Below are 24,623 nucleotides of genomic sequence, written 5' to 3' on the forward strand. Positions count from 1 at the left end.
CCTATAGTACCATCCAAGGTCGTCTCCCAAACAAAGTGATAATGTATCTCTATATGCTTGGTTCAAGCATGAAACACCAGATTCCGTGAAATAGCTATACAACTCTTGTTGCCCGAATAAAGTGGTTGTCTGCTACGAAAAAAAACAATCTCCGAAAGCACCCTCTGTAACCAAACAGACTCACTTGTAGCACTGCAAGCACGATACTACACTCTCTGGGAGATTAGGCGGTTGTGAGCTGCTTCTTACTGCTCCATAAAATCGCTCATGAACCAAATGAAAAGGTGTATCTTCTTCGTAAATTTGAATCTCCATCCTCAAAAGAATGATCCTGGAGTCTCTATCTCTAGCAACATACCATATGCCCAATGATTGTGACTACCTCAATTACGGCAAGTTCCAAAGAGCCCTCCTCAAGAGGGGGCATGGCAAGCTTTTGCATGAACAAACTCAGAAGTCACATCGATATGTCAAAATGGGTGTTTAGCAACCAAATAAGATAGCCAACCAGTTTTCGATACTTCGTAGCATTAGCTACATTTGAGGGGTCATACAGGGACTACTACTCATTCAGATCCATCAAAGTAGAGATATGCTTGCAATTGGTCATACCAAAAGAGATGCCCTTCTCTATTTGCCATATCTCCACTCTAAGAAAATAATGTAGCAAGCCGAGATCTGTCATCTAAAACTCCTTTGCCAAGCATTACCGGTAGGAGAGAAATCATCATCAAGATCTCTACAAGAAAGAAATCTTAGGATAATGTGGAAGACTTGGGAGCGGAAGCCCCCTCTAAAATATGTTGGTCGATGACTACATCACGGCTCACCACAATCTCCTTCATATCTAGATCATAAAATCGATAGCCCTTGGAAAGAGAATTGTAGCCAACACAAGTCATTTGGTTGGACTTGGAGTCAAACTTCCCCCGTTGCTGCTTCGGAACATGGACATAGGCATCGCTCCCAAATGGGAGACATCAAGCTTTCTACCAAAGTAAGCCTCAAATGGAGCCTATCGAGTCGGCAAAGTCGTCGGAGGCTGGTTGAGAATATGAACGCTTGTAGCAACTGCGTCTCCCCACAAAGACATCGCCAAATCATGATGCCCGAGCATAGTCCACACCATCTCCACCACGGTCCTATTCTTTAGCTCCACACTCCCTTCTTGATGGCGATCCACTATTCCCAAGCTCCGCTTGATTTTATGGTTCGCACAAAATCCTACAAAAGCATTGGAGGTAAACTCTCCACCCTTGTCCACACATATTGTCTTCAATTGTCACAAATTGCTGACATGTCAAGCCACTGAAGACCCAAAGGGTTAGGACTCCCTAGCCCTAACCCTAGCCAATTTGCAGATCCTGGTCAAGGGGCCTAAACCCTAGCAAAACAACATAAGAAGAAGTTCTCACCAACTTACAGAGCCTCGCCCAATGGCCCATGGGTTAGGATTAAAATCCTAACCCCCAACAACTTATGAAACCCCCGTCCGATGGGGCCTAAAATAAAGGCGCGCACACGCACATTAAAGACCTAAGCGTGAAGAATGATGACATGACAGAAAGCTGTACGGACATCTGCAATTTCTACTGACATGCTGACGTGGTAGGTGTACGGATTTCCACAAATCGCGTTGGCTGCCCTTGGCGCTAGCTCTTCTAACCAGATGCTTTTAGACCTTATGTTTTTCATGTAAACTTGCAAGGGCCTTTAAATATGAACTAAAGGCCCACTCTTTGGGATTCTTCCCACGGGAGATGAAAAGCAATTATGGCAGAATTGTACGTCGTTGAAGCAATATAAAGAAATACCGAAAGGGGAGCCACAACTTGGGGTCAGTGCTCTCTGGGGGTGGAACTACGCCACTCCATGTCTCGTGTGAAGTGTCTCTCTTTCAGTTCAGTTGTTTGAAGCGTATAAAGTCTATTCAATCTGTTATTTTCTGTTGGCACTGGTGCCATCCAGTTACAGTGGTATCAAAGATTCAATCGTGTGTTTTTCTAAAAGAATACAGGTCCTCCAAGAGGAGACAGAGCAAGATGGCGCTTCCAAATTCTTTAAAAAAAATTCCTTTTCTCAAGAGAAAACCGGACACACAAGAACCTAGAGATGAAAGCTACGGGGTTGGATGAAGAAGAAACGACAAGAGGAGGAGGAGATGGAGGAGGAGTTCGTTTTTGCCCTGAAAGGCACAGAAATCATGCTTTTTGATCCTTTTCTAGTTTTGCATGGGTTTGTAAAAATCTCTTCAACGGTTGAGAATTTGGATATGCAACAAAAGCCAAAGTTGATCCTCTCAACGAGCTCTGCGCATTGACGCCAACGAATTTTGATTCCGATAATTTTTAATAAATTAGGGTTTTCGGCAGCAAATTAGGGTTTCTGTAGCATGTATCAAAATTATGTTTTGGATGCTTTTTGCAATCAACAGGTAATACTAGAAGCAATTGGGAGCATGGAGCTAGAGATACACTCTTTTGCAACGAGAAGAACCATTTGCTTGAGAAATTGTTTGAGAATACTCTCTAGAATTTGTTTGAAATAAATTTTATATGTTTTGAACTTATTTTGGTACTAATTTGAGACTGCCTAATTCTGGTTTTGATACTTTTTTTTTTCCCGAGAAAAAGATCCTTCTTAAGGTTAATGAAACTGCCCATAGGGCTACAACCACCTCTGCGAGAGGGGGCTAAAACAAGCATGATGGGGAGACTCTCCCAATGAAAAAACATCAAATGTACAAAGAGGCTAAATCAAGAGATGGGAGGAGGGAAAAGCCACACAGGTGGTCGGTAGTGCCAATTGAGTACACCCTGGACCATGGTGTAAAAAGGCCAAGGATGCCAGAGTCCAAGGAAAGCCTCTCTGTGCTCCTGCATGCGGTCGGAGCTGCCCTGGAGTCTCTTGAGCTGTCCTCTGAGAGTGTGGATCAGCTCTAGCCAAAGATCCCGAACACTCTCTGCTGGTGGCACAGGGTGAGCCTCAAAGATGCGGAAGCAACGGGCCCGCCAGATGAACCAGAGTGTCAGGCCACTGATGAGCTCCCAACACTCCTCTCTCACTGTACCACTCCTGTGGAGTAAGCTCTGTTGTGGCAGGCTGGAGTGTAGGTCGCCCTTCCTGCATCACTATCATCCTGCTGGTGGAAGATAGCTCAAACTGAAGTGTCGAGCTCGTGAGGGTGGACCAAGCAGCTGCTCCCCAAGTGTACTGTTGAGCCGTGGAAAGAGCAGGCATCAGCCGAAGAACACGAAGCCACACCTGCTGTGCCAAAGGACAGTGACACTGACTCTCCACAAGATGGTCATAAGCTGCGCATGCGGCCGAGAGACCACTATGCACTAGCCAGCTCCCAACTGTTGTAGCTATGTGTGCGACCAGCCACACTGAAACAAGGTGACTCGCCTCGGCTGTCTGGAGTCCCACAACCTCTCCCAAAAGGCTGCCAAGAACTCAGCTGTGAGACCCTCCTCCTGCCAATGAGGTGCTGCAGCGGGGCGAGCCACTCTCTGTGCTGCCAATATGTGACGTCCTAGTCGAACAGTGTACTGAAAGAAAGGGACACCTGGGTGGTCTGCAGAAGAGAAAGGGTCCCTCCAAAGCCACTCTCCAGGATCCCACTGTACTCGTGCCAGTGGACAGCACACCAAGCCCAGTCTCCAGTGTCTAGTCACAAGAGCTGTTGGGTCAAGATCGATGACACAAGTCCTCCCACAGATGTCCACCACTCGGATCCTCTAAAAGCAGCACTCTGCCACCTGCGGGGCTTCTATTGCAGCTCGCTGTAAGCGTCCCTCACCCTGTAACTCGAAAAAAAAAGAGGGAACAGTCTCGGAGCAAGCCCGAACTGAGATGAGAACCTCCAGTCGTGTGAAGGCTCCCATCCACCTGGGTGCTACTAGCTCGAGAGGTGTGAGCCACTCAGCTGGAACTGCCTCTGAGATGTCCTGGCACATGCTCTGCACCCTTCTCATGCCTTGTAGCTGGAAACCCTGCAACTCCTCTGTCAAGCCTGAAAACTCTAACCAGCCACCTAAAGAGCGTGCTGGACCCGCTGCCATGGGTCCCCAGGAAACATGAGGCCGACTACCAACCAAGTGGCCTCTCTAAGTGCTAACCATGGGGTTCCAGACAAGGAGCTGTCGTAGGCGCTCCTCCGTGCAACTAGGCTATCGCTACTCCAGGCCTCGCCGCAAATGCTCCCAAGATCGAACCAAACTCACAGCGAAGCGGTCCTCCAGTCTCCTACTCAAACCAACTCTGCGCATCTCTGTGAAGATCCATCTGGTCGAAGGTCGTCAGGGGCCTCCCGCCTAAGGCACCCTAGCACGAAGCCGCTGCAGCAAGAACTCATTCCAAGGCTCCTCACTTGGAAGAAGTCCTCTGACTATGAACTTCCCAAGAAGGGCTCTGCTCTGCTGTGCTGGGTCAATGATCCCAAGCCCTCCCTGTGAACAAGGAAGAGTGATGACCTGCCAAGACACTTTGGCTCGGGCTATCTGAGTCACGTCCTGACCAAAGGAAGTTCCTGATCAGCCTCTCTACATGGCTGATATAAGAACTCGAGAAGATCCAGCAAGAAGTGATGTACCACATAGTCGCCAACAACACCTGGTTGGCCACTACTACTCTGTCAGCCAAAGAAAGTCGTGTTGAGCTCAAGTGTAACAACTTCCTCCTGATAGACAGGAGGAGGGGAGCAATCTGCTGAGCCTTGGCAAGAATTTTGTAGGCTGAGTTGAGGATGGTGATGGGGCGCCTGTTAGGTGCAGCGGAATGAATGTTGTATTTTCTCAAGATTAGTGATCTTTATTGCTCAAGGTTCCTTTTAGTTCTTTAGGGAAAGAGAGAGCTTTTTGTCTTGTGGAGTGCTGTGGTCACGAACAACGTGAGTGGATTGTGCGTGCAAATGAATGAGACTGAGAGAAGGAGAGAGAAGAGATACGACACCGAGAGGTTTGTAAAACCCTCCTCCGAAGGCCCCACTCTCGTCGGCGAGAGTGGTCTACTTGATTGCACAAAGGTGTACAATGCGTATGCAATGGACTGATGCAATGGGACTATGCCGATGACGACGACGGTGATGACGACGGCGACTTGGGCTGAAATCTGAGATCTTCTAGATGCTGAATTTCTGGGACTGTTTCAAGGCTGAAAATGGACTGTTTTCGTACTGTGCTTATGGCTGGAAATGATTGGTCCTTGTCTGGGCTTCTGTTGCAGATCAAAACTCTGATGTTGTTGACACCTTAGGCTGCGTTTTTAGGCTCCTGCTGAATGCTGAAATCGCTGGCTCGGCAGGTCTTTTCAATGTTGTAAAACGCTGGTAGGGGCAGCCAGAAAACGCTGATCTGCTGGGGATCCTAGCGTTAGTGAGGGGCTGATCTGTACCTGCTGGATATGCTGCAGAAACGCTGAAGTGCTGAGGCATTCAAGCTGAGAAACCCGCCACAAAACGCTGAGGTATGCTGGATGATTAGCGTTAGTAAAATGCTAAAGCTGGGGCTGTTGGTTGTGAGAAAAACACTAAGGGGCTGAGGTGATTCTGTCGCGGGAAAGCCGAGGATGGGGCTGATCTGCGAGGAAACTATCGCCAGAAGGGGAAGACTTCACGGCGGTGGGTGATGCTGTGGAAAACGCCAAAGCTAGGCGAGGATGGCGATGGATCTTGATGCTGAGGGGGGTACTGCTGAGAAGTTGTCTGTTGAGCGGGAAGCTCCTGCTGCCTCTTCTGCCAGAAAGTGCTAACTTTGGTTTGCTTATATAGTAACTTAGCAAAATTGCCCTACCTACTTTTGTTGGAAAGTCACTTAAAAATAATAAGTGAAAATCCCAATAAATAGGAAAATAGGCTAAATGCACTGGAAAATTCCCCTAACTGATGCTAATGGATTCTGATGGGAATTCCGATGATCATGTTGTGTGCAACCGGAGGATATGCATCTATGCTAAGTGACTGGGCATGCACGGTCTACGAATAGACTCACAAAAGTGCCAGATCACTGCTAATCTAAACTGACTGGACTGACTGAACCCTATTGTGGTGTAGCTTGTCCACGGACACATAGGGTTGGGATGTGTCACGTGACAGCCCCTCCTTTTCAAAGTGAGGTACTGGTACCGAACTGTATGGCGTCGAGAGAGATCGCCAACAGCATCCGGAATCCTGGAAGGGACTCTTCGCCGGCCCACTATGATGTGTGGGTCGAGCGGTACTTGAACTTCATAAAGGTCTGCAACGCTTGATTCTTTGAACCGCGCCGAAAGCGACAAAGTCTTCTGAATCTCCTTTCTTGCTTCAACTTCTTCTAGAGTCGTGCTTCTTCCATCTTCAAGAATCTCCATGGCTGAAAATTCCTGAAACAATCTCCAACACAAAACCATGAACATACCCATTCCATGTAAAGTGAAGGAAAAAAATCGTGTCTTCTCTAAAGACTGTGCATGCAATGTAGATGAACATAGAGACGGAGTGACAACCCGTTCATCAAACACATGCAAACAATGATCGAATCTTTTCTGTTTGATCGAAATCAATCAACTGTGGCAAATCACAATGGAAATGCCCATGCTTGGTGTTCATACTATCATGTGCTCTTTCGGAAACTGTGTCATGCCAAGGAAGAGACATGGAATGTGACTTCTTGACATACAAACTTTTCAACTTTTCATGAACAATCCGCATACATTCGTGCTCATCCATGAGAGAAACGTGCTCAACATACAATATGTCATGCCTAGAAAAAGGGATCACATAACGATGCTGACTAAAATACAGAAAACCTTCACGAATGAAACACTCGAACAATGCGTGCGTATCAATCATGCGAACACACAATACTTCCTGTGATGGTTCTTTGGACCAAGGCTCGAGAGCGAAGATCGATCCTTCGGGATCTATTGAATCGTCTTATGGGGGATCTATGGACCTCGACTCGAAAGCCAAGATCGATTCTTGGTGATTGATCGAATCTACAACGAGGTTAGCTTCACTAGAAAAAGCATCCACTAACACATCATCCTGGTTAACAATCACATCTTCTTCATGCAACTCATCATGCTTGTGAGAAATCACATCTTGATCATGCAAATCATCATGCTTGTCATTGTCATCCAAATCATTATGCAAATCATTGGCATCCAAAGCATCATGCTTATCATTGTGCTTCAAATCATCATGCAAGTCATTATCATTCAATTCATCATGCTTCTCATCATGCAATTCTTGTGTGTCATGTTGTGGAGAAGAAGAGACTGAGAGAGTCTCCTTTTTCCGATTCTGTTGCATCTGTGCTTGAGCTTGAGAAAAGAGTCGCAACAAGGCGGCTTTCCTTTCTTTATACTTATGCTTTATGGCTGCCATTCTTTCTTCGTGTTCACGCTTTCTTTCTGCTTTTCTTTCTGCATTTCTTGCTTCTCGTTCTAACTTCTGTTTCAGAAAAAATTGCTGCAAAGCCTCCATAGGAGTTAGTGCAATCTTTGTCGTAGATGGGAAAGGGGGAGGGTCGGAAAAACCTCCTGGTGGAGAAAATTCTTCTTCGCCTCTCTCATGGTCATCACCTCCAAGCGAAGTATCCATTCCGCTTCGAGTGATGACCATTCTGCAATCGTGGGTTCTTGTGTTCTTAAGTCCACGAGGAACTTGGGTTGTTGCGGGTCTTGGGTTCTTAAGTTCACGAGGAACTTGGGTTCTTGCGGGTCTTGGTTCTTGGGTTCTTGGGGTTCTTGAGGTTTTCTTTCGCTTGCAAATCACGTTGGAGAAGGATCTTCTCTTCACCCGAGTTCTACTCCTTTCTGCGGGCGCACCCCTTGGCGGCCTTGCGCTCACACCAAGGTTGCTTTTTCTCACCTCACGTCGATTGGCCGGCCGCTAAGTGCACAATCCGCTCTCAATGAGTGAAAAGAGACACAAGGGGAGGCTGGACAAGCCCTTCTTTCTTGGGATTCCTGTCACTCTTCAACAAAACACAATTAGGAATCGCCACGCCCAAGCGAACTTGGATTCGTGCGACCTCAACAAGCAAAAAAATAAATCTTGTGGTTCTTTCCTTGAGTAATGCAGAACACTTCCAAAGCTCTGATACCAATGTTAGGTGCAGCGGAATGAATGTTGTATTGCTCAAGATTAGTGATCTTTATTGCTCAAGGTTCCTTTTAGTTCTTTAGGGAAAGAGAGAGCTTTCCGTCTTGTGGAGTGGTGGTCACGAACAACGTGAGTGGATTGTGCGTGCAAATGAATGAGACTGAGAGAAGGAGAGAGAAGAGATACGACACCGAGAGGTTTGTAAAACCCTCCTCCGAAGGCCCCACTCTCGTCGGCGAGAGTGGTCTACTTGATTGCACAAAGGTGTACAATGCGTATGCAATGGACTGAAGCAATGGGACTATGCCGATGACGACAACGGTGATGACGACGGCGACTTGGGCTGAAATCTGAGATCTTCTAGATGCTGAATTTCTGGGACTATTTCAAGGCTGAAAATGGACTGTTTTCGTACTGTGCTTATGGCTGGAAATGATTGGTCCTTGTCTGGGGTTCTGCTGCAGATCAAAACGCTGATGTTGCTGACACCTTAGGCTGCGTTTTTAGGCTCCTGCTGAATGCTGAAATCGCTGGCTCGGCAGGTCTTTTCAATGTTGTAAAGCGCTGGTAAGAGCAGCCAGAAAACGCTGATCTGCTGGGGATCCTAGCGTTAGTGAGGGGCTGATCTGTACCTGCTGGGTATGCTGCAGAAACGCTGAAGTGCTGAGGCATTCAAGCTGAGAAACCCGCCACAAAACGCTGAGGTATGCTGGATGATTAGCGTTAGTAAAATGCTAAAGCTGGGGCTGTTGGTTGTGAGAAAACCGCTAAGGGACTGAGGTGATTCTGTCGCGGGAAAGCCTAGGATGGGGCTGATCTGCGAGGAAACTATCGCCAGAAGGGGAAGACTTCACGGTGGTGGGTGATGCTGTGGAAAACGCCAAAGCTAGGCGAGGATGGCGATGGATCTTGATGCTGAGGGGGTACTGCTGAGAAGTTGCCTGTTGAGCGGGAAGCTCCTGTTGCCTCTTCTGCCAGAAAGTGCTAACTTTGGTTTACTTATATATTAACTTAGCAAAATTGCCCTACCTACTTTTGTTGGAAAGTCACTTAAAAATAATAAGTGAAAATCCCAATAAATAGGAAAATAGGCTAAATGCACTGGAAAATTCCCCTAACTGATGCTAATGGATTCTGATGGGAATTCCGATGATCATGCTATGTGCAACCGGAGGATATGCATCTATGCTAAGTGACTGGGCATGCACGGCCTACGAATAGACTCACAAAAGTGCCAGATCACTGCCAATCTAAACTGACTGAACTGACTGAACCCTATTGTGGTGTAGCTTGTCCACGGACACATAGGGTTGGGATGTGTCACGTGACAGCGCCACTGTCGAATCTAATCCAAGGAGCCACCCTCCTTGGGAATGAGGTAGATCAGACCCTCACTCATACTGTCAGGCATCTCTCCTATGTGCAAGATGTACTGGAAGGCACTACAGAGATTTGGGCCAAGAAAGTCCCAATACTCCAAGAAAAAACTGGGAGTCAAGCCATCCTCACCTGGACAGCTACCACGGGGGAGTGCACTAAGAGCCGTGTGCAAATCCTCAAGCTGAAGTGGAAGCTCAAGTCTCTGATGCATCTCCTCAGTCACAAGGCAAGGCATCTATGTCCACACCTGCTCCCTGCATGTATCCTGACGCTCTAACTGAGGCTATACAGATAGTAACTCACGGTAAAAGTCAGTAGCAACTGCACGCATGTCCTCTGGCTCATAAGCAACCGACCTGTCGAGCCTCCTCAATTGACTGACCTTGGCATGCATATGCCGAGGTCCCACTGCCTTGAAGAAAGCACCAGTCATCCTGTCACCCACCTACGTCCACTGAGATGCCTGTCCATGGCGCCGCTCCTCTGTGCTAGCAAGCTCCTAGCGAGCCTGCTGTAACTGCTCCTACAACCAAGGATTGTCTGGATGCTGCTCCTGCATCCTCTGCTAGGAAGCAACGCCGCGTCTGAGATGTTGCTCCTCTCTCGCTGCAATCAGGCGAGTCAAGGACTCCTGGAGAAAGAAACGACTAAGCTGAGCTAGTCCTAAGGCCACTCTGTCAGTAGGAAAATCCTGCATGTCCAAGCTCTCTGTCCAAAGAACCTCCACTCGCTCTCTGAGTGCAGAGTCCAGCAAGACCCTCTCAGGGATGCGTAGCATCGTTCTCCCCCGCCTCTGCCTATCTATCACTGTGAGGATCACTGGTGCATGGTCCGAGAAGGAAGTCCCTGCCAAAATGCCAACTGTCCCACCCAAGTCACAGAACAAGTCACTAGTGTAGAAGTGATCTATTTGCGATAGATTCACTCCTCCCACTCTGCGGTCCGAACGAGAGAAGGCCAGGCTGTCTGGGAGCCTCACAAAGCTAGAGTGCTGCCACACATCCGAAACCCTCAAAGTCATACAAAACCTCTCCCAAGCTGCCAGCTCAACTCCCTGCACAGTAGCGTGGCTACCACCAATCCTGTCATAAGGGTCCTCCAACATGTTGAAGTCACCCCCAATGCACCACTGCTCTGATTGCGGCAGAGACTCAACAATCTGTGAAACCGGCCTGTTTAATCCAAAAAGGGCGGTAGACCTTAGACTTAAACTTTATTTGCTTTCACCCATTTATTTTGTCGCCCACTTTACCTGTACTTTCAAGACACAACAAAGGGGAAAGGAATGCAGGTTGCTAGATTGCACTGTATGAGAAGACCCGACACCAGATTGGCCCCTAAATAGGCGCCCCTTTCGGTATTCCTTTATTCTTTAAAAGAGGGAATAAAAGTTGTGGTTCCCTACAAGCTGCCCCGCACAATCTGGGCTGAATTTCATCTGTTCTGGCCCGATTTTGGCAGCATAACTATACTAGGACCCTTCACAGTCAGTATCCCCACGCATTAGATGACTTTCCCGATGCATACGGACACATTGCACAACCTGGCGAGAATCTGCAGCACGCTGAATTCTCTGTTTTCTGCCCCGAAAATGCACCAGATCACCTGTACAGCGGTCCCCTCGCGTCCCCCAACCTCCTGGGGGTATTAGGGTCCGTTTAGGGCCGAAACCCTAAACCTGCAAAAATACACAGCAGGCTGTAATTCACTGTTTCGGGCTCCGTTTCAAGTGCCGGTCACATCCGTAGCAAGTCCTCGAGCTCCCGCGCCTGTAGGGCTACTTGCCCTTTGAATCGGACGGGATTTCGCACGTGAAACCTCTCCGAATTCACCTGTACCTGCGGGGGATTAGCCGCTAGCTACTCCAGTACCTGTGCAAGAGGCTCTTGCCTCGGCAATCGCGCATGAACCCACGTAATTGTACATTGGTCAAATGAAAAGCCCACTAGAGGGGCATAACATACTGCTCATAGGGGAGAGAGAGCAGTACGTAGCGTGCAGGGCATCACTTCTCGCACCGCACTGTACATAAGAGGCAAAGGAAGCACTCCATAGCTTTGGCAACCTGTTGTAATCCACTTCCATTTGAAAATGGCGCCCCCTTCTTCTTGTAGACTCCCCTCAAAGTGGCAGAAGTGCTCACAGAGTGACCCCTCGCCTAGTTTCCGATTTTGGCCAACATGGCTAAAAATATCTCAACTGGTGCGTCAGTTGACCTGGCAGTAGAGCAATAAAATGTTCCTCTTGTCATTCCAGAGCTAATGACACGAATACATTTTCAGGTCCAAAATAGCAGTTCCCTAAATTTTAGGAGATGCTGCCATTGTATCTTTCTAGGTCATCTGACCCTCTTTGTACACTACAGCCACACCAAGAACTGAAATGTAGCCTATGTAGCAAAGGATTCCACTTTGGCTAGTCAATGCCCCCACTTTGGCTAACCATAGTCCTTGTCCAACCTTAGTGCTCTCTTGCCCTCAGGCCTAGACTCCCTCTGAACAGTTCCACACTAGCTATGCAATGCAGGACAGTTGGATTTCTAGAGGGGTGTTTCCAAAAAGTGGAAATAAATAAATAATAAGAAAGAAATCAACAAAAAGGATAGATAGTAGTCACATGCTGGTGACATACCCCCCTCTTGAAATCTCAAATGTCCTCGTTTGCATCTATGTAGTACATGCTCACAGTCAACACTTGGGTGTGCGCACACCTGTCGACACATGTACGACACATACATGGTCATTGTCAACCCTAGTGTATTCAACACCTCGTTGACACATGTATTGCCTGCTTGTGAACCCTGTCCCAATGACATAGTGGTAGCTTCGCACTCTGCCATTGCTTTGAGTCAATAACTTTCCAATGACAAAACGGTAGCTACACATTTTGCCACTGTCTTTTAGTACACGCTGGATCCAGTAACACTTTCGAGCATACCCAAACCGGTAGTTTAAGAATGCAGTTACACATGCACTCTTTAATAGAAGCAATTACTGTATCCTTGACAAACTGACAAGAAATACTCACTTCTATAGCACTAACCAAACTTTTGGACATTCCATAAGAGCAATTGCCAAACTGACAATTTGTACAGCTCTAACATTCATGTAACATGTACTTCATTTGAGCTCACTTTAATTAACATGTACATCATTTCGTTCAGAAGCCATTGTCACACTGACAATCCATGTAGCTCTGAAACTCAAGGGGTCAAGGTAGGTTGCAAATCAAAGGCTTCAAGGTAAAGTGACAACACAGTTGGTGACTCTGCAAGTTCACCTTCTTCCATCCACTTAGCATCCATTGGTGGATAGTTTCTGAACTTCACCAAGTAACGCCTAGCAACCTTGCCCTTCACTTTTCTTTCTTTATGTGCCAAAATCTATTCCGGGACCAAGCTCTCGTCAAGTTCCTCGACTTCCGGCTGATCTTCAGCTTGCATATCTTCTGGCACATCACCGACATAGGGTCTAAGAAGACTCGCATGAAACGCATTGTGAATCTTCCAACTCTCAGGCAATTTCAGCCTATATACAACATCATTGATTATGTCGCATATTTGAAAAGGCCCATAGTAACGCATGCTGAGCTTTGGAAACAATCTTTCCTTGCCCTGCATCTTCTTTAATTTTGCCTTTTCAAAGCGCAGAAGCACCCAATCACCAAGTGAAAATACCACTTCACGACGGTGACGATCAGCTGCTTTCTTTTGCTTTGCCTGAGTCTTTTCTAATGCCACTTTGACCTTCTTGTACATTTCATCCATGTCCTGAACATACTTATCTGCTTCAAATATCTTGTCCTTTGTATGCAGTATGGGAGGAACTTTCTTGCCACCTTCAACTATCTCAAAAGGTGCCTTGCCATTTGATGAATGCACTGTATTATTGTATGCATACTCCACCAATGGCAAATTGTCACAAACGGGAGCGCATAACAATATAAAATACATTCGGATAAATAGGATTTATCACTTATTACTGAAGCCAGAGGATACAGAGAGAGAAATAAATAGAGAGAGAGATAGAGAGTGAGAAGATCGACACAGTACTGGGACCAGAAGATGGGCTGGTCCCCCCCCCGTAATAGTATCTTTATTACTGAGGAGAAGTCTATACAAGCACTTGAACCGAACGTATTACTACGTTCGTTCTAGAATAAGACTTGATGGTTCCTAGAAGCCTCAGCTTCCGATTCCTAGGGCAAAACCCTATTCCAAGGAACTTGCGTTCCTTATTCCAATTCCTCGAGAATCAAGGTTCTCGACTCTGGATCTCACCTTCCAGACTCAGGGAATGACATCCCTGCAACTCTTTTCCAACTCTGTTTCCAGAGTCCTCTTCCCGCAGAACAACTCTGCTTTCCCGGACACGAAGTCCTTACTTGGGAATCACAACTTGAGAGACTACCTCTCTCCGATCCGTGGATCTACTTCCCAAACTCGGGTACGAAACCCTTGGGCTGATCTGGCTCTAGTTTCTCAGAGCGCTTTTCTCCTGCAGAGGCTCATACCTTCCTCTGCTCCTACTCCCTCACTAAGAGGAAGTACACCTGCAAACAAATACTCAAAGTTCATAACATGAAAATCGTTACCTTCAAAGTCTCGACGCTCGAAACGCAACTCCGTTCTCGAAAAGCAATTCCCCGGAAGAGATCTCTCCATAGAAAATCCTCTCTTCCAATCCTACACACAAAAGAGGTGTGTTCTCGGGTTCCTTCTCGTAAATCAGCCCCGTCTACGACGTTTATGGGCTGAAAACAGAGAAAAACAGCAGCTTGTCGCGATGGAAACACGCTTCGTAGGCACTTCTTCGCGAGGGAACTCGCGCACTGGGTCTTGGCGACATCTGGTACACTTGGGACAGCCATGGGCATCACCGGCAACGTCTTCTTTACGGCTGGAATCTGCAGCAGCATCTCCTCCTTGCAAAGATTGGTCCCCTCCCCTGAGTAAGGGCATGTGATGCTTTTATAGCTCCTAGCCACGGGCACGAATAGTTGCTCGCGTAGAGATCGCGGCCGTTTTTTTTTTTTTTTTTTTTTTTCTGTTCTGCCAGAAAAAGAGAGAGAGAAAACGCTGGCTGATTTGTTGCCTTATTTATCAGATGGCTGCCCACTTATTAAGTGGGCGGCCGGCGTATTTTAAAAGTAGTCTGAACCTGCCCAAAAACTCAATAAAACCTTATAAGTTAAAAACAATGCTTTCACAGCACTTCCCAGGCGTCCCTGGATGCAATCATACGCACAATTGCAATGCAAACATAAACTTCCTCGCGGGAAAGCATCTGCTTTCCCGAAAAGCAATCCCGCTTTCTCAGAAAGCATCTGTTTTTCCTCAAAGTTTCCTCTGAACCCATCTTCATTCAAGTGCTTGCTTTTCCTTGTGCACAATTCTAACACAGTTCGGAATTTCCTCCCGACTATGGATATTCCCTTTCCGATGCACCCGTCACCCACCTTGTGACGCATCAGGAATACCCATCACCTAGTCCTTTCCTACCGAACTTACGGTACAATCTCCTTCACGATGCTCTATGTCACCCATCCTATGACGCATCAGAGATGTCCGTTCCCGGATGGTCGGATACTTCTTTCCGATGCTCCCTGTCACCCATCCGATGTGACGCATCAGAAGTACCCGTTCCTGGTGGCCTTACAGATATTCCCTTTCACAGTGCTCCCGTCATTACTCTGAATGACGCACTAGGAATATTCTGTACTCGGATGTCTCCAGTGAGAAAAACCCTCTCACTTAAAATTCCAATAATTCATTTAGAATTATTTTTCCTTGGTGTTCCAAGCGAGAAAACCCTCTCACTTATAAATCCAATAATTCATTTAGAATTATTTTTCTGTCAGATAAAGCCAATTTGGCAACACAAATAGTGCTCCCACTTTCCTTTATGCTCTGACACATAGCACTTCATCAGATCTAGGACAATAGAATTTGCCTCTTCTGACTGCCCATCTTTTTGAGGATGAAATGACGAAGAGAATTTGAGCGTTGTGCCCATATTCTCAAACAAGCCTCTCCAGAACAAACTTGTCATGCGTGGATCACGGTCGCTAACAATCGACTGTGGCATGCCATGATACTTGAAAATATTTCTCATAAACAAGCGTGCCATCTGATCTGGCTTTATCTTCTTCCTAAAAGGAATAAAATGAGCCTGCTTGCTGAATCTGCAAATGATGGTCCAAACACCATCATTTCCTGTCTGCGTTCTCGGAAGATCAAAGATAAAATCCATAGCAATACTTTCCAATGGTTTATCTGGAATAGACAATGGTTGCAATAACCCTAGTTCCTTTTGCCTGTCAAACTTGACCTTTTGGCATATTAGGCATTCTCCCACAAAGGCATCCACATCTCTTCTCAATGTAGGGCAGTAGAAGAATGTCTCAACCGCTTTAACTGTAGCATCGATACCACGATGCCCTGCATACGGTGGGACATGACTCTCTTCCATAACTTTGCGTGGCAATGGCTTTGTGACACACAATCTGCCATGTATCATCATAAAGCCATCTTTGAGAAGATAGTGTTCATGACGTTGTCCATCCATTAGTTGCTCGAAGACCCTTGCAAAATCTTCATCATTTGCATATTGTTTCCTCATATCATCAAGCTCATGATGATAAGGAATTGACACAGCTGAAATTTGTGGCTTCCTTGACAAGGCATCAGCCACAACGTTCTTCTTGCCTTCCACATGCACAATCTGAAAATGGAACATCGACAAGATATTTGCCCATCGCATATGCTTCTCAGATAACTTTGCCTGTGTCAAGAAGTATCGCAAGGTCTGATGATCCGTTTAACGAAATCTGCACCTAGCAGGTAATGTTTCCAACTTAAGAGCGCATGAATCACGGCCTGCAGTTCTTTTTCATAGACTTGCATAGTCTTTTCTGGCCCTTGCAAGATTCTACTCCCATAGGCTACTACCCTGCCATCTTGCATTAGCACTGCACCAATGCTACTACCGCAGGCGTCACACTGGACCACAAATGACTTCCTAAGATCTGGCAACACAATGACTGGATCTGAAGTCATCTTTTCCTTTAAGAGATTAAAAGAAGAAATCTCTTTTTGTGTCCATCTGAAGGTGACTGCCTTCTTCTGAAGAGCATGTAAAGGTGAAGCAATCTCAGCGAAATTTCGGATAAACCTTCTGTAATAGGAGCATAGTCCCAAGAAGCTTCGGACATCGTGCACCGTCTTCAAATCTGGCCATGACTTGATCACTTCAACTTTAGCAGGATCCATTCTGACACCATCCTTTGAGACAATGTGTCCCAAAAAGTGAATCTCTTCCAGAAAAAATTCACTTTTCTTTGCATTGATGAGCAACCTATGGCTGCGTAGCTCTTTGAACACAATGGCCAAGTGATGCCTATGCTCCTCTTCATTCTTTGAGTAGACTATCATGTCGTCAAAGAATGTACCAACAAACTGCTGGTGTGGACGGAAAATTCTGTCCATCATCCTATTGAACGTAGCAGGAGCATTTGTGAGACCAAAGGGCATCACTAAAAATTCGTAAAGACCAAACCTCGTTCTAAAAGTAGTCTTGTGCACATCCTCTGATCTAATGCGGATCTGATGGTACCCACTCTTTAGATCTATCCTGCTAAACATAGGTGCTCCTTCTAATTTGTCCAGAATATCATCAACTCTAGGTATAGGGAACCTATTCTTGATGGTATTCTTGTTCAGTGCACGGTAGTCGATGCACATACGCCATGAGCCATCTTTTTTCTGCACCAACAGCACTGGAGAACAGAATGGAGATGAACTGAGCTGAATCAGCCCCTTTTCTAATACCTCCTGTACTTGGCTCATTATCTCTTTCTGCTGAGCCGCACTAACCCTGTACGGAGGCCTATTTGGTGGGCTACTGTCTGGCACCAAATCTATCGCATGGTCCTCGGGTCTCTCTGGCGGTAATTGAGACGGTAATGAATCGGAAAAACAGTCACTATACTGTGGTAAAAACATTGACCTTTCTTTATCTAACACAGATAAATTTGATTCATCACAATCTGACACTTCACGTGCAAAAACCAAATACGCAGAAAGATGCTTTTTCATTACAGAAGTAATAGCAAAAGTTGATACAGTGGGAATAGACTCCCCTTTAAGCTTTACATCCAGAATGTGAGTCTTTCCCCTGCTCTGCACAGTGATCTTTTTGTTGTAGGCATCCATGATTCCCTGTACACGAAACAACCAAGGAATGCCTAGCAACACGTCACATCCATCCAGTGGCATAATGTAAAATTCTTTAGCATCTACATAGGACTGGATATGTAGGCGCAAATTTCCGATGATGGGTGTCACAGCCTCTGTATGGCCAGGACATGCGAAACCTGCCTCTCATGTATACCCCATCCCTTCAGGTCTGATTCCCAACTTTGAAGCCAATTCTGGGGAAATGAAGTTGGTTTTGGCACTTGGATCAAAGAAGATAAGCACTGTTTGATCCCTGACCTTTCCCCATGCTCTGCAAAGCTCACTTGCATCTGAATTTGGCTTGTCGTCCACCATATCTGGCACTAGACCAGCCATGGGCCTCTTTCCTTTCCTGTCCTCCTTGTCTTCAGAATCAGCTGGCCTTTTCTTTTGAGGAGAATTCTGAGCAATGTGGCCAGGCTGCTCACAGATAAAGCATTTGTTCTCTGAGCTTAGGACCTTCCTTTGCTCTTCTGACTTGCGAGAAAAAGGTCTTTTCCATTTCTTTGCTGGTCCCTTTACTGGTTCAGCCGTGGCTTTGCCTTTCCATGCTTTGGCTGGCTCCTGAGTCACTCTAGGAACCTCATTGAGAACGTACTTCGCCAAATTTTTCTTGGCTGATCCTTCCTTGACGCCAGTATTGAATTCACAATCTTCTCCCTTGAGCAAACCATTGCCAGTGTTTGCTACCTCGATGAGCTGCGTCAAAGTAGTGACTTTGGTCTTCATGCAGTACTTTCTCAATCCTTTGGGTAGGCCACAACAGTATTTTTCAATCTGTTCTATCAATGGCACAAACCTATAGGAAGTTACTGGAAGTAGAGCTTTCCAAAACTTCCTATTGAAGTCATCCATTCTTGCAAGTAGTAGCATTAAGCTGGTGCCATTCTGTCATGACATGTGCTTCAAAGTCATCAGATAACCATGCTGATGCAAAAATCTACCTGAAGTAAATCCATGTGGATGGAGCTTGCCCTTGAAGCAAGAAAGTTGTCCACCATTGTCCCGCATTCCCTGTCAAGAAGGTGGCTAAGAAGGTGGCTGCCTTTCGGACCTTTGAAGCCTCTGTAAAGTTTCCTCCTGCATAGGCCTTGTCAAACTGCTGGAGGAATGAGAGAGCCTTCTTCCTGTCACATCAAACCCTGTAAAGGTCGTGAATGTCACACCTTTTCCACCTTCTTTGTATGGAGTTGGCTTCTCCAGCGGCGTTAAGTTGTCATATGGAAGTGACTGAAACATGGGAACATTGTTAGGGTTCATCTGTGTTCCTTGGCCGCTATTAAGTTGACCTGAGATGCCGTATTTGGCTATTGATTTGTAATTCCAGCCATACCAAAATTTGCATGTGGCATCCCAAATTGGCCCTGAGTGCTTTGAAACCCTGGTTGCATGCCCATGACACCATACATGGGGTTAGGCATCATCTTTTGAGCACCCCCGAACACTATTCCTGGCGTGTAAAACTGATTTCCAAGTGCATGACCAGCCATGGTCTGGAATACTGATCCACCTCCAAAATAGCCAGGGTGTACTCAAGGTGGTGGGAAGACTTGTTGCATAGCCTATAGGTTGCTTCCTTGCCCATTAGAACTAGCTACAGGCTGCTGAAAAGTGGCTGGCTGAACTGGTACAGCTTGAAAGACTGGCATCTCAGCCACATGTTCTTGCACCTTAGGCACAGGTTGTGGAGACTGCATGTTCTCCGTCAAGTGTACAGGTGTTTCCATTGACTCTACAGTATGAATCACTTGTGCTCAAGCCTTAACAGGCTTTTGAATGTGATCCAGTGACCCAACTTGCTGAGACGGAAGAGGAGGTTGCAGAAAGACTAAAAACCTCGGGTTCTGCATTACTTGTGTGAACATAGCCACAGCAGTAGCCAACTGGGTCCTGAATATATCATCAAACCGTCTGTGGTGGTCTTGAAGACTCACCCACTTCATGTGTCTGTTGACCCTGTGAAGAGGAAACCTCTTCAATCACATCATCTGGTTTGTCAGCCATAATTGCAATTCCCTATGTTTGGTCTATGATCCCCTGTGTCTTCAAGCCCAAACTGACCAAGGCTCACTTCTATGGGAAAAAGTGATTTAATCCCGACGATGGAACCATGAAACCGGCCTATTAACTTCAAAAAGGGCGGTAGACTTTAGACTTAAACCTTATTTGCTTTCACCCATTTAATTCGTCGCCCACTTAACCTGTACTTTCAAGACACAACAAAGGGGAGAGGGATACAGGCTGCTAGATTGCACCTGTATGAGTAGACCGACACCAGATTGGCCCCTAACTTAGGCGCCCCTTTCGGTATTTCTTTATTGTTTAAAAGAGGGAATAAACGTTGTGGTTCCCTACAAGCTGCCACGCACAAACTTGGCTGAATTTCAACTGTTCCGGCCCGATTTCGGCAACATAACTGTACTAGGACCCTTCACAGTCAGTATTCCCACGCATTGGATGACTTTCCCAACGCATACGGGCACTTTGCAAAACCTGGCGAGAATCTGCAGCACGCTGAATTCTCTGTTTTCAGCCCCGAAAATGCGTCAGATCATCTGTACAGCGGTCCCCTCGCGTCCCCGAACCTCCTGGGGGTATTAGGGACCATTTAGGGCCAAAACCCTAATCCTGCAAAAATACACAGCAGGCTGTAATTTACTGTTTCGGGCTCCGTTTCGCGTGCCGGTTGCATCTGTAGCAAGTCCTCGAGCTCCCGCACCCGTAGGGCTACTTGCCCTTTGAATCGGACGAGATTTCTGGCGTGAAACCTCTCCGAATTCACCTGTACCTGCGGGGGATTAGCCGCTAGCTAATCCAGTACCTGTGCAAGAGGCTCTTGCCTCGGCAATCACGCATGAACCCACATAACTGTACATTGGTCAATTGAAAAGCCCACTAGAGGGGCATAACATACTGCCATAGAGGAGAGAGAGGGCAGTGCGTAGCGTGCAGGGCATCACTCCTGGCACTCCACTGTACATGAGAGGGAAAGGAAGCACTCCATAGCTCTTAACCTGTGAGACAGAAGCTGCAAATGAGCCCTCTTCTCTTCAAATTCAGCGCCACTTCTTCCTTGAGGAGGCAAGTGCACAGAAATGTGCCACTTGGCGCATTTACAAGCATTTTCCCGTTTCGGGTTCGCCGCTTAAAAATATCCTGACCGGTTGCCCAATTGACTTCGCGGCAGAGTAATAAAATGTTCCCCTTGTCAGTCCGGAGGTAATGACGCGAATACATTTTCAGGTCCCAAAATAGCAATTCCCTAAATTTTAGGAGATGCTGCCATTGTATCTTTCTAGGTCATCCGACCCTCTTTGTACACTGCAGCCACATCAAAAACTGAAATGTAGCTCCTGTAGCAAAGGATTCCACTTTGGCTAGTCAATGACCCCACTTTGGCTAACCATAGTCCTTGTCCAACCTTAGTGCTCTCTTGCCCTCAGGCCTGGACTCCCTCTGAACAGTTCCACACTAGCTATGCAAAGCAGGGCAGTTAGATTTCCCGAGGGGTGTTTCCAAAAAGTGAAAGTAAATAAATAATAAGAAAGAAATCAACAAAAAAGGATAGATAGTAGTCACACGCTAGTGACAGTTAGGACTGCCTAGCCCTAGCCCTAGCCAATTTGCATATCATGGTCAAGGGGCCTAAAGCCTGGCATTAGCGAAAGAAGAAGAAATCCTCACCAACTTACAAAGCCTCACCCAATGGCCCATGGGACCCCTGTCTGATTGGGCCTAAAATAAAAGGGATGCGCGCGCGCACACACACACTAAAAACCTAGCCTGAAGGATGATGACGTGGTAGGTAGCTGTACGGACGTCCGCAATTTCCGCTAACATGCTGACGTGGCAAGTGTATGGATTTTCGCAAATTGCGTTCTCTTGGGACGTTGCATAGAAAAACCCTAGCGAGAGGTGGTGCAATCTGGATCTACAAAACACGACTAGATCACAAATGTAAAGAGAGGAGAGAGTGACCCCAAACATTGACAATACATTGCAAATACCCGGGAGAGAGGGGAGGGGGACGGGCTATAGGACCTCCGGCAAAAACCAACCTCCCCGCACATACTCCACGACCCATAAAATGCAGGGGGGCCCTTTGAAAAAGTTTAAAACAGCCATAAAAAATTGGAATTCGGTTACAATTGCAAGAAACTCACTCTGACCCCGAACTGACCTCCTACCTCATGCCAGCTTATTAGGTGGGCAAATACATGGCTTGTACGGCGGGAAAAGTTAGGTCTACATCAAGAAACTGACTTTTGACCCTGAATTGACCTCTTGCCCCATGCCAACCTATGAGGTGGGCAAAGACACAGCTTGTTCGGTAGGAGAAGACAGCCTTAGACGCCTTCTGATTACCGGACGGTTGGGGGCACTTTTTACGTTCTTTCACAGATAAGTTAGGTCTACCTCGAATACGGCCAGCCACAGCCACAAACAACCCTCACTCCCTATGGGAGATACTGAAGCCACCATCGAACAGAAGATGAAACTCTTAACATCTAGATCTGCATGATGGTTAGTTGTATAGACTGTATTTGTGGATTGCATGGCATCTCTATGCAACATATCATCGAGCATGATCATATGTATGTTGCATGCTAATAGTGCCTACTGATATTTGGTGCTACATTTTTTAACGCAGGTGTAAACAAGGCCAGTTACTCGTTTCTTAGAGGAGGGTATGTCACAAACTGATGATGCGGCAATAGCTCACTATATTGGTATAACCAAAGTAGAGGAAAGGAGAAGAAGATGAGGGCACCTATACCCGAGGCCAGCTGCCCGTAAAGTTCACCACAAATCACGCTACAAATCAGAGAACTATACGATAGGTGATGTGGTAGAATTTTCAGGGGAAATGCTTTTTATGGCATCAGTTATTATTAACAAAATATAATTTTCTTGCTTTTTAGGGACAAGCTGAAAATAGCAAGTGATTTTTGAGTTTCTTTTGGGCCATGTGTTAAAAATTGATGGCCGAAAGCCAATTGTAAATCGTAACTTGTGCTCGCATAGAACAGTTATAGTGGTGACATTTCGTTAATTAAGTAAAGTGTACCGCCAGGGGCGCCTATTTGGGGAGGAACTCCACCTCTCCTGTGTCGTCTCCAGTTTTAAGTGTGAAGTGCTTTTTAGCTTTCCAACTCATCTAGGTATGTATCAGTCATTTTCCCATCGGCATGCCATGCTTGCAGTGACACTATTGTGGTAACTCATTTGACCGCCTCTTTAGCTCGAGGAGGTGAGTGGGAAATTAAAAATCTTTTGGTGGTCTTGCATTGAAAATTTGCCACTTTTGGGTGACATTGCTATAGAGAAGCCCCAGTTACTTGTTTGCCCAATATGAGGAAGGCTCCCTTTGAGATCTTCGAGGGACAAGAATTTAGTAGCTCACTTTGCAGAGGACTTAGCTACATCCTAGAGGCTTTGCAACGGTCTCAAAAGAGGCACAAGAAGGAAGCTGATAAGCATCACAAGGCATTGCATTCGAGAGGAGATTGGGTCCTTAAGTTTTAGAAGAAAGATGAAAGGTAAAGAGAAGTGTTATACGAATCTTAGTACGAGGTACTATGGTCCTTTAAATATCACCGAGAAGATCAATGATGTCTCTTTCAGATTGCATTTGCCAGATCATTGGAGGATTCAAAATGCTTCAACTGTGAGTCGTCTTAGACCAATTTAGGACCTTTAGGTACACGTGCTAGAGACATGATTCTTGAGAAACAGCTAAAGGTTGAGAACACTGAGGAGATTTTTTAGATTGAGCAAGTGTTGGCACACATGTGTCTTACGGGTAGATTGATCCGAAGGTACTTGGTGAAGTTCAAGAATTATACGGCTTTGGATGCCAAGTGGTTGGAGGAGGGGGGCTTAGCAGATCACCAAATATATGTAGCCCTTTTTTAAAAAATTATATGTTCTCTAGAGGGTCTCCAATTGTATCCTGCCTCTATGAAGTGGATGTGCCCTTTTAATAGACGGATCTTCTTATCAAAAAACAAAAGCTCTCCTACAAGCGCAAGCTCTAGGTTTTGTTTACCTTATCTTGAAAAACCTATTTGGTATTCTAATATGTCCAGCCTCCTTCAGGCTACAATCAATCAAAGTAAATTTAGAAATTTACTACTAACTTCAAAAAACGTCATCAAGACGAACTTCACTAGCTAAAACATCATCATCAGCTTGATTCGACTCTTACAGATGAAAAAAAAAGAATGTTTCTGTGTATTGTTTAAGCTCAGTGACAGCATGAAAAGAATTTAACACTACAGCAACACTGAACAGAAATAACTAGCATGTTTTGTCAAGCATATGTAAGGTACCCTGAGGAATGAGAATAATAATTTCCCAGAAAAAGGGTAGCAACGCCTACCTGCTGCAAGGTATGATAAGCTTTAGCTTGGGTCTCTCTAGAGTACATTTCGTCACCGTCAAAGGCAGCTCCTATTTCATGTCGCAACCTGAGAACCTTGGCTAACCCTGTCCAGGCGACATGGGGCTGGATGGTTGCTGTGTCTCCCACCCACAAAAATTGATATAATTTCATTTGCAGCCCAAGATAGCCCCTCTGAACCACCTGAATTTTTTTGTGTCTCACGGACTCTTTGCATTGCAACTGCGTACCTAATTGATAACCTAGCAGGCTCGAGTTTGTAAGCCTGTAGTTTAAGATCATTATTGTCAAGCTTTAAAAAGGATGCTGAATATAAGGATGCATCAAAAGACTGCCACACTTATAGCCTACAGAAAGTTCAAAACATATTGCTAACTATCAAGCCTAATTAATCAAAAGAGTAGGCAAGGTCATGCCTGCTAGTAAACACCCACCAATGGCCATCAAAGATGCAATGACAAACATGTGCCTGACGATAAGCTCAACCCCTCCTTTTTTTGTGGTGGTGGTGGAGTGAG

The 24,623-nt window shown here is 46.0% G+C and overlaps 1 protein-coding gene across 1 annotated transcript in view; it reads right to left on the reverse strand.

Moving 5' to 3' along the window:
* LOC147435012 (pentatricopeptide repeat-containing protein At1g06140, mitochondrial-like) overlaps nt 1-24,623 on the reverse strand; it is a 42,571-nt gene that overhangs the window by 12,631 nt on the left and 5,317 nt on the right. The window contains exon 3 of the mRNA XM_086491368.1: nt 24,085-24,370. Coding sequence (XP_086347494.1) covers nt 24,085-24,370 — 286 coding nt within the window. The remainder of the gene's footprint in view (nt 1-24,084; nt 24,371-24,623) is intronic.

Source organism: Adiantum capillus-veneris, chromosome 19, assembly GCF_014529385.1.
Source record: "Adiantum capillus-veneris isolate H3 chromosome 19, ASM1452938v2, whole genome shotgun sequence".
Taxonomy (NCBI): domain Eukaryota; kingdom Viridiplantae; phylum Streptophyta; class Polypodiopsida; order Polypodiales; family Pteridaceae; genus Adiantum; species Adiantum capillus-veneris.